At 38.5% G+C, this 11028-nt stretch overlaps 1 protein-coding gene across 1 annotated transcript in view; it reads right to left on the bottom strand.

Annotated features, from left to right (window-relative positions):
• The window catches only part of DNAJC27 (DnaJ heat shock protein family (Hsp40) member C27), a 33853-nt gene extending 32804 nt beyond the window's left edge, over positions 1-1049 (bottom strand). Inside the window, exon 1 of the mRNA XM_011356548.2 lies at positions 817-1049. Within this exon, the coding sequence (XP_011354850.1) occupies positions 817-903 (87 nt within the window). The 5' untranslated portion in view covers positions 904-1049. The remainder of the gene's footprint in view (positions 1-816) is intronic.
• Between the last annotated feature and the right edge of the window lie 9979 nt (positions 1050-11028).

Here is an 11028-nt window from a genome sequence, read left to right as displayed (position 1 = left end):
TTCTAATTCTGTCTCTGCCACTACTAATTTGATGACCTTCGGAGGTTCTTAACCAATAGCGTTCAGTTACCCAAAAGGAGAGACAACTTGGGTGAAGAAGAGGCAGTCTTAGAATCCATTTGGGAAAAGACCTTCAGTTACCTTTCGCCGTCCATCCCTCACCAACATATAACGGGAGGGCTTATAGATGATACCCAATAGACGGAACAAAGAGGAACTAAAGTTCCTTTGAAAAATGGATGTGATGACAAGTGCCAGAAATAAAAACAAAACATACGAAGTAACGCAGGCCCCTTGACATCCATCGCACCTCCCCTGTGAAACACGTCAGCATCAGTTATGCTCTCTTACAGCTAAAATGGTAGATTCTGGGCTCCATGTCTGCAGAGCAACATTTTACAAATCCCCAATCCTCTTACGCACCCCGTAAATTCCCTTTGGTTCCCAAGCACTGCTTGGGGTAACTAAACTTTTATTCTCCACCTCTCAGTCCTGGATGTGTCACGTAGAATGCAGATATGGTATCTAAGCAGACGATCTGCCAGTAGGACCCAGGCCTCCTTACTCTCTTTGGAGTACATTCAAGGGTTAAGGGTCACAGAAGACATCTTCTTAAGGAGAGTGACGTCGGTGGAGAAGGGGACAATCTTAAGGTCAAAAAGGTCAGTAGAGTTTTTCTCGAAGAGCCACATCCCCAGGAGGAGACGGGGCCTGCTCAGGGGCGGGAAGGAGGCTGGGCCCCAGGCTGCTGAGTGGCCGCCCTCCCAGCCAATCGGCATGTAGTAGAAGTCCCGCCCCTCCCGGCGAGGTACTCACTTTTCCCACTTCGGCGTTGCCCATGGAGATGACTTTGATGCGCAGGGACTTGCCAGGCTCCTTCCGCTTCGGCATGTTGGCCTCCATTGCCCTCGCTCTCTCGGGGCCACCCGCCTCGGTCTCTTCTTGTTCACTAAGCTGGCCCGTCCCTCAGGTCTCCTCATCCAATAGCGAAACCGTTGTTACTGTCACCGCCCCGGCTCCGCGGCTCGCCATCCCTGCCGCTGCCTGGCAGCGGGCTCAAGCGGTTAGTAGCGCAGGGAGCTAGGGGAGGGAGAAAAGAGTCTCGCGATGCTAGAAAGGGGCGGCGTGACGTCATCGCCAGGCCCTAGAGCAGAGACTGTGGTTACCTGATTCCTGGGACCTAAGGAGTCTGGGCGCCTCCCTAGGCAGGCGACACAGAGAGTGGCTGGGTTTACTTTTAACGGAGTGCGCGGCATTATGTCCACAGGCTCCAGGACATAGGCATTTGTTATATTCACAGCCGAGTAGTAGAAATTTATTGGCTGTTCAGGGCAGATTCTCAGGTTGGGAATATCTGGAATTACGAATTTCAACAAGCGGAAAATTTGAAATAGACTAGGGCCCATTTTGAGGTGTTTTTTCAGGATTCTTCAGTCCTAAGGGCTCCATTCACTCACCCTTCCCCTTTTAATCTGTTTCCCCTGCTCTGGCTTTGGAAGAGGCAGGGTCAAGATCTAGGGAAATGGAGAAGTCGATGCCCTGGTTCCGGAAGAAGGGCTTGTCAACAAAAGGTCGCCACCTCAAATACAGTGCCAACATGAGTCCCTAGTCTGGGATACAGGAAGAGGAGACTACTCAGATAAATAGTCTGCAAACTGGGGAAACCTAGCCTTTAATGGAAATTTAAAGTGTGCTCTCTCCAAGGAAACAGGAGGGCGATTATATAAAGTATATAAAGTGTGTGTGTGTGTGTGTGTGTGTGTGTGTGTGTGTGTGTGTGTGTGTGAGAGAGAGAGAGAGAGAGAGAGAGAGAGAGAGACAGAGACAGAGACAGAGACAGAGACAGAGAGAGACCTCTGTAAACAATGGCTGGTAGACTCTAGATTGTGAGTTTGGGCCGGGTTAACCATAAGGAGTCCTTTTTGGCAGGTAGGTTCTTTCTCCAAGTCAACAGGCCTTAGGCAAGATCTGGATCCTATCCAATCATTTAAAAAAAAAAATAGGTTGTTCATTTGGAACCAAGAGAGGTCTAAGTTTAGTCCTTGTTCTTCTATTATGGAGTTCTAATATGTAGGAAGAAATATCAGGCTTTTCTTATACTCTTAAACCTCTATCAAGATGTGTGTGTGTCATTGTAGCTATAAGCTCCTTCATTTTCCTCCTCTTCCTGCCACTCACATCTAAATTTAACCCCATCTTCTGTTCTCATCTTTTCTTTAGTCGACAATATGATGGTAGAATAATATTTCTAAGATAACCACTTTTTCATTCTCTCATTCCAAGGAATAAGAAAAGCATCTGCTTGATTAAAATCAGTCTTAGAGGAACTGTAATTTTTTGAGTCAATATCTTCAGTTATGGAAGATAAATAGAACTTGACAAATGATTATTTAGTGCCCTTAGAAAGAATGGCTGCCAGTTTCCCAGTAAACGACAATGGTAAAGGTAGCGTTGCCAGTATTCTCACACAGCTTTGAACATCTTAATACATTGCAGGAAGACAGTGAAGAAAGGCTCAAAATTTCATGATAGTTATTTGCAGTTAGGTTTCAAATATTTCTATTTAAAATTTAATTTTAAATATTAAATGCTTTTTAAGAAAAGCTTATTCTAGATTGTTTTCACATTCAAGTAATATAACAGTTCAATCTTCTAAAATGCTTTGCAAATATGAACTATGAGTCATAGTTAGAATTTTGATAGTTTAGAGCTTGGGTTTATACTGATTCTCCAGATGCTGATTTCTCAATATGATGTAATAAAACCAATAAACATCTGTTGCTTTAATAGTTCAGCTTTGACCCTGTAGTAGAACTGGTATTGTGGTAGAATAATTGCAAAACGTCAAGTCTTCGAATATCAAAGACTGATTAGAGATGATACGCTCCAGCATAAGAGCAGTAAAATATGCCGAAGATTAAAATATATTACTATCTTTTCATATTGCTGTTTTTAAGGTTTTAATGTGTTGCCATATTTTCTACTGAGTGTGTTAAATTGGCTCGGAATTGAAAAAGCAAGAAAGTAGCTTTCTTTTCCAGTCTTTAATATAGAAAGGAGAGAGAGAAGCATGAGTTAGCTGTGTAGTGTGAAGCTAGAGGATTGGTGTATGGGTTAGGAGCATGAGCTCTGGAGTCAGCTCTGTTATACTCTCTGTTGGCGTGACATGGGCATGCAGGAGATAATGCCCACGAAGTACATGGTAACCCCCCCTCCCAATAAACAGTAGTTATATGCTTTCAGGTACTCATGTTTTTTAATTTTTATGTATTAAGAAAGATTTTGCTTATTTTAAACCTGCGTTTTAAAAGTAAATTAGGAAATATGTTGGACATACTAAAAGGTATAAAGAATAATATAATGACTACCTGTGTATCCACCACATAGCTTAAGAAATAGAACATCACTGATACTGCGTGTCCTCTTTCCCAACACAGCCTTCCTCCCTCTCTACAAAAGGTTGCAGCTATCTGAATTTGTGTTTTTAATTTCTAGGCATTTAAAATTTTTATAGTACTTATGTATATATATTTCACAATGTAGTATTGTGCTGTATCTTTTAGAAATCTTTATTTTGAAATAATTTCACTCTGAAAAGTTTCAAGAATAGTAGAAAAAAAATTCTTATATACCCCTTTAGACAGATGCATCAATTGTTAGCATTTTGCCTTATTTACTATATCACTTGTGCTCGCTATCTGTATATACACATTTTTTTTCTGAATCATTTGAGAGTAATTAGCATATGTGTTTCTTTACCCGTAAACACTTCGGTGTGTATTTCCTAAGGACAAGGACTTTCTCTTATTTAACAACAGTGTATTTATCAAAATCAGGAAATGTAACAGATACAGAACTATTACCTAATCCTGGGGTTCTCAGACTGCATTGAGGTAACCCACAGCCCCCTATTGAATTCACAGAGAGAGATCTATGGGGTATTTTACATTCTAAATTCTCAAGGCAAACAGAACAAATCTAAGACTACACAAAACTACTTGCTCAAGGTTGTTTACAATTTCAGCAGTAGATGGTGCCATATTCCTTGAACATGTCATATATTTGGGAAGCTGAGTTTTTTCGGTGGCTGTGATAAAAAGCCAGTACAGTGGAAAATCAGTGCACAACAGGAAATGAAGGTCATCCTATCCAATCTGATTCCAAGGTTTGAGAAGTTGTGCAGTGCCCAACAGGTGCACAAATCCCATTAGTAAGTAATTGTGGTTAAGAATGAAATAAAAAAATATTTTTCTTTCAATTTATAGGCATTATTTTTTCAAATAACAACTAAATTGTTAGGATATAAATAAGTTGTTTGGACCTAGATATTTCTTTTTGCCAAGGAACACCACGAAAAAGGTATTGAGACACTGAGGGTGACTCGAACCAAGAATATTTGAGAAAATTTCATCTAACCCACAATTTATAATCAAATTTCACCATTTGTCCCAATAATATTCTTTATTACTATGTTCCCCAACATCTCAACTCCACCCCCTGGTCTGGAGTCTAATCCAGCATCATTTAGTTGGTATGGTTCCTCAGTCTTTTTTTATTGGTATGGTTCCTCAGCCTTTCTTTATCTTCCAAAATGACAGTTAATTTTAGAATATTCCTCATTTTGTGTTTGATGTATTCTCGTGATTACATTCAGTTATATTTGGCTGGAATAGCACAGAAAAGACAATGTCCTTTGAAGGGCATCAATATCAGAAGGCTGGTGGTGTCGATTTGTTCCATTTATTAATGATGTTAACTTTAGTTGGTTAAGGTGTAAGGTAGTGTTCATTAGATTAATCCACAGTAAAGTGAGTTTTTTCATTTGTAATAAGTAATTTGTAAGGGAATATTTTGAGATTATATAGATATTATTTCTTCACTGAACTTTCACCCACAAACCCAATGATGATTCATGGCTGAAGAGATTATTACCATGATAGATGCAAAACCATGATTTTCTAACTTCGTCGTTCCTCCTACATTTATTACTTGGTATTTTACTTTAAGGGAGAGCTTTCCTTTCTCATTCATTTATTTATTAATTTATATCAGTATGGACTCATATATGCTTTTTTACCTCATGAACACTGTTTTGTTACTATTTTTATTTTAATGCTCATTCTGGCTCTTATGTCTTTTTGATACGTCTCCACCATTTTTTGAGCAACTCCTTGCTTTCTGACACAACACGCCCTAGTTCCCTAAGTCCTTTTAGTGGAGAATGGTTTTCAGAAACCACGATCTGGGTGCTCGGTGTGCTCAATTGATACGAGTGTCCCTTTGCTTTGGCCCTTTAGTTGACTGAGCCCCCCCCAAAATACATGTATATATATATATATATATACACTGATATCCCCAATTCATTTTAGCACAAAAGGATTCATTCTAGTTTTCTCTCTTTCTGTATTTATAACTCCCTGGCTCTCATCATCTTCAGTATATTTACTCACTTGCTCAATCCTACAATACACAGAAAGTAGTTTCAGAATTGCTAACTCATACCATCTCAAAAAACAGAACCACTTTGAATTAGAGTTCACTATTTGTTTATAGCTATTTTTGTCTTAAATTGACAAATATAGTTTGTCATATAGTTTCATATAGGATGAATGTTTATAAGTTAATTGGCTTAATCCTTTTTTTTCTCTCTGGCATGGTTATGGTTTTCATTTGAAATATGAACATTTATTTATTTATGTTTATACTCTAGTTTTCTCTCTTATTACTGTTAGCTTTATTTTATTACTTTTTGTAAAACATTAATGTAGTTTCAAAAGTCAGAATGATACCAATTGACGTACTCAGAAAAGTGTCATTTTCGCCTCCATTCCAATCCGTTCCGCCTCTTTCCACCTTCCTTCTGTGACCAACTGATCACATTAGATCCCAGTTTATTCCTTCTTGTGTTTCTTTTTATAAAAAGTAAGCAGTTACATGTATATTTTCTTATTTCTCCTTTTTTCTTGCAAGAAAGGTTACTATATGTATGTGTGCAGTTTTGTTTTTGTTTTTTTGAACTTTGCTTTTTTCACTTAATATGTGCTGGAAAGCATCTCCTATTATATCACAAAGATCATACCTGTTCTTTTTTACAGATACATAGTATAGTACTCCACTGTGTGGATATGCTATGGTTTTTTAAATCAATATATTTATGGGCATTTACGTACTTTCAGATTGTTGTGGGTGTGTCTGCAGGGTAAATCTCTTAAAAAGTGGAATTAGTGGGTCAAAGGTAAATATATATTTAGTTTTGTTATATATTGCCAAATATTTTAAAGTAACATTTTGAGAATTTTTGCATCAACGCTTTTAAGTAGTATTGGAATTAAGTGATACTCTTATTCCTAAGTAATGTAATTATAAATTAAGTAATCTGTGCAACTTTTACCTGGCTTAAATATTAATGTTATACTTGCTTCATAAAAAATTTGGAAGTTTTATTTCATTTTCTATGCTTTAAAATAATGTATGTGACAAAATTCATACATTTGTAGTAATAGGGAGAATTATATATTCAACACTCTACATATTCACTTCCCAGCTTATGTACAATCTCGTTTCATCTATACTCCCCCACCCCTGAGTTATTTTGAGGCAAAGATCTATAACAATACTTATCTTAATGTATCTTTAGAAAGTAAAGCTCTTAATTGCAAACATACCCACAATACCACAGGCGCACTGTGATGGGCAGAATTCCGTAGAGACCAACTCTTCCACTGAAAACTATGAACTCTGGAAAAAATGTGAAATGACTACCTGGGGATTCGGAAGAGTTATAAAAATCAGGCAGATAGTAGAAGGGAGTCAAAAAGTTGGAGAAGCAACTGGTATGAGATGAATTTCTCCTCAGCAATATAAGGACCTTGGGACATACTGGCTGATTAGCCCTTTCTATCTTGCATATTAGTCCACAGGATTTTAGTTCTGAGCATGCACTACACCGTATCAGAGGATGCGAATTTCATGCTGTTACACAGATATCTATGTACTCATCCTACTAGCATCCCAGGGACTGTGTGGTGGGTTGTATTTTTAAAAAATGGCTGCAACAATATTTCCCAATCTGTATGATATTCATTTTTTTATTTGACAAAATTAAAATATATATAACATAAAGTTTACCATTTTATCAATTTTAAGTGTACAGTTCAGTGGCATTAAGTATATTCACATTGTTGTGCAACCATCATCATGATCCATCTCCAGAACTTTTTCATCTACCCAAACTGAAACTCTGTAACAAACACTCTTTCTCCATCTCCCCTTCCTGAACCCCTGCAACCACCATTCTACTTCTGTGTCTATGACTTTGACTACTCTAGGCACCTCATATGAGTGGAATCATACAGTATTAGACCTTTCGCGACTAGCTTATTTTACTTAGTATCACGTCTTCAGGGATCCCATGTATTATTCTTACAATGAGACTGACACCCCTCCCCATGACGGGTGTGTGTGTTGAGGGGGGCAGGTGTCTATGTTTCCTCTCCCTTGAATCTGGATGGCTTTGTGACTATGGCATGAGTGACATTATGACACTTTCAAATCTAAGTAATAAAAGGCAATGTAATTGCCTTCTAGTTCTCTTGGAATGCTCACTTTTGGAGTCCAGACGTTGACTATGAAGAAATCCCAGCAGTTCGTGGAGAGCCCCACCCCCATCCACAACCAACAGCTAAGCTCCCATGTAATAGCTAGAACCAACTTGCCAGCCATGGGATCGTGCCATCTCGAAAGTGCCAAGGCAAGTAAACGAGAATGCCAACAAGAGTGGAATAGCAATAAGGAATATGTAGCAAGCAATAGAAATATATATAGGTAGAAGATTGCCATTAACCCCACTAAGGAATGTAAACTCAGAGCAAGGTGCCAATTCCTTGGAAGACATCCTGGGGTACCAAGTGTATTAGTAAAAGAGCTCAAATGCCATCTTTCTCCTGTTCCTTAGATACCAAGTTCATTTAAACCTCATGGCCTTTGTACTTAGTTTCCCTCTGCCTAAAATGCATTTCCATAGATCTCCAGGTGTTCCAACCATACTGGTCTGTTACCCAGGGAGGAGAGATTTTGACAGAAACCAATGTTTCCACCTACATATTCAATTGTAGTTAGTGGTACCCAATTGTCTAATGACATGTTTATGAAAGAAAGAAGGGGAGAGAAGGGAAAGGAAGGGGAGAGAAGGGAAATCAATGCCAAGAAATAGAATTAAAGAGGGAAGGAACACTCTAGTGCTGTGCCATAGAACTCCCCTTTTATTACCCGGCTCTCTCACAGTTAGGGTAAAGCAGAGATTTTGGCAAAAGTTGTGGATGACCACAAAAAAAGTAGGAACTATGCTGATCATGATGGACAACTGAAAAAAGATTTAAAATGACTAGTCTGCTGCTGATTAGTCATGCATGTTGGCAGCTTGACGAAATTTTAATATTTTGCAAAGTCCATTGAAATTTTGTATGTTCACATTGCTGTAAGGTTTTGCTTTGTCATGGGGTATGTACATGTTCAGTTTTGGTAGGTGCTGCCAGTTTCCCAAAGTGGCTTTGGCAATCTGCACTCCCACAAACAGTGAATGAGAGTTCTACTTGTTCCAAATTCTCATTGGCCCTCAATTTTGTCAGTCTTTTAATTTTAGCCTTCATTCTATGTTTATAGTAGTATCTACTCATAGTTTTAATTTGCCTGTCCCTGATGACTAATGAGGGTGGGTGTTTTTCATATGTTTATAGGCCATTTCCTTTTATATGAAGTGACCGTTTAATTATTTTGCCCAATATTTCATTGAGTTGTTTATATTTTTTATTGATTTGTAAAAACTCTTTATATAGTCTAGGTATATATCCTTTGTCAGATATATACACTTTGCACAAAAATATTTGTAGCAATACTATTAGTCATAGTCAAAAACTGGAAACAACTCATTGGTCCAGCAGTAGCAGAGTGAATAAATAAATTGTGGCTTAGTCTTATAGTGGAACACTATATTATTGCTATACAGTACTATTCTACTGCTGTGCTCATAAGTATGTTGAATTAAAGAAGCCAGACACAAAAGAGTATGTCCTACATAATTTCGATTTTTTTAAGTTCAAAAACAGATAAAACTAATCAGTGGTGTTAGTAGTCAGGATTCTGGTTATCTTTGGGTGTAGTGGATGAAAAGGGGTGCAAAGAGAGTTTCTGGGTGCTGGTCATGTTCTGTATCTTGATCTGGGTGGTGGTTACAAAGGTGTGTTCACATGAAAATTGATTGGTCTGCACACTAATGATTTGTGTACTTTTCTGTAGTACGTTACACTTCAATACAAAAGAGTTTACAAAAACAATTCCTACTTAATTTTCACAAAGGCCTCAAAGCCGGAAAAGCAGACTTGGCCTGATCTTTTCCTCTGCTCAGAGTTTCTTGTGCTGTTCCTGTGATAGATATTGGTGTCCATGGAAACCAGACAGAGAACGTGTGGCGGGGAAGCAAGGAAGAAGAGATTGGGGCCTGGGGAAGCAGCACGTGCGACGAAGGAACAGACACTCAGCGGGCGTCTTCTCCCTTCTGTGCTTTCAGATCCCACTCAAGCTAGAGCCAGTTCCCTGCTAACGCAACTGTTCGCCAATGACAACTGTGACAGCAATTGCTTGTCAAACTTACTGGGAATACACCCCATAACTAGTTCCAGCTCATCCTCTCCATTACTGGTTTCCATTTCACCTAACCTAGCAGGAAGGTTGGCCTGGTGGGGACTTGCAATAGAAAAGGCCTCTCTGGATGATACAGACTAATACTTCACTACCTAGAGGTCACTTATACGGTAACCTGAGCACTGAAGTGGAACCTTACCGAGGGCATAAGCCTAAAAAGGCCGTTGAGTAGAGAGAGTGAATGTTAAAGTGTCCGTGCATAAACACTTTGCTTACAGTAAAGTTCTTCAGATTCTTGCTCAGAGCTTATTAATTCTTATTTTAAGCATACTCATATCACCTTATCTGACTTTCTAGGTCTATAAAGAGACATTTAAAAGAGAATGAGTGAAATTTTCTTCTAAGGGTGCACACGTGTCTAGCTTTGTTAAGTCTGAGAATTCTGGGTATATCTGGATGTGAATGTGTGTATGTAAGTGTGTGTGTACAAGTCCGTGTGTATAGCAATGTGTAGGTTACGATGAATGTGTGTGAGAGAGCATGTGCAGATTTGCATCTTGTGCATCTGTTGGTTTGTGTGTGTATATTGAGTGTATGGAATGTGAAGACATTTGTGAATGAGTTTGTCATTTCCTGTGTTTATATACATACGTGTAATCAGATGTAAAATATGTAAATGAGAGTTTTCACTTATCTGTAGGATGTATAAGAGCATTTGTGAGGCTGCTTATAAGTTTGTAATTTTGAGCTAAGCTGTGAGTTTTTATCACGGATTACGTAGGGACAGCCCTAGGCAAAGTTTTCAAGTCATATGTTTGGACCATATGGGATTACCATTTTTGTGGATTAAAAATGGTTAAATATTCAGTGATGTTTGTCTGATTTAACTGAATGCGTGTATGCATGTACATGTGTATACATATACACATATATTCAAGCTAGCGTAGCCTCTGTAACACATTAGTTTTACTCTGAGATCTAAGGAGATGACGAGCATAAGTGTGAGACCTGAGCAGAAATTGAAAATAGATCTTGAAGGAAAGATAAGGTATAGAAAGAATGATGACTAATGCAACAGAAAGTTGCAATAGGGAAATAATGAGAAATGAGATTGACAGTTCTTTACTTTGGGACGCCTTCTCAAAAACCTGTTTTATACCCACCCACCACAGGTTTGCCTCTGCCGTGGGCTTCTACACCCCCTGAGAACTTCCTCTATGATAATGCTTGTCATATTGAACTGTAATTGTTATTTTAAGTGGGTGTCTTCCCCACTAGACAGCAAGTTCACTGAGGGCAGGAACTGGGTCTCTGTAGTTCACTTATTTCTTAATATTTATCACAAAGCTTGGTACAGAATAGAAATTCAATATTTGTTGAAGAATTGGA

This window comes from Pteropus vampyrus, unplaced genomic scaffold (assembly GCF_000151845.1).
Source record: "Pteropus vampyrus isolate Shadow unplaced genomic scaffold, Pvam_2.0 Scaffold28, whole genome shotgun sequence".
NCBI classification, from domain to species: Eukaryota; Metazoa; Chordata; class Mammalia; order Chiroptera; family Pteropodidae; genus Pteropus; species Pteropus vampyrus.
This window is presented reverse-complemented; position numbering and strand designations above follow the sequence as displayed.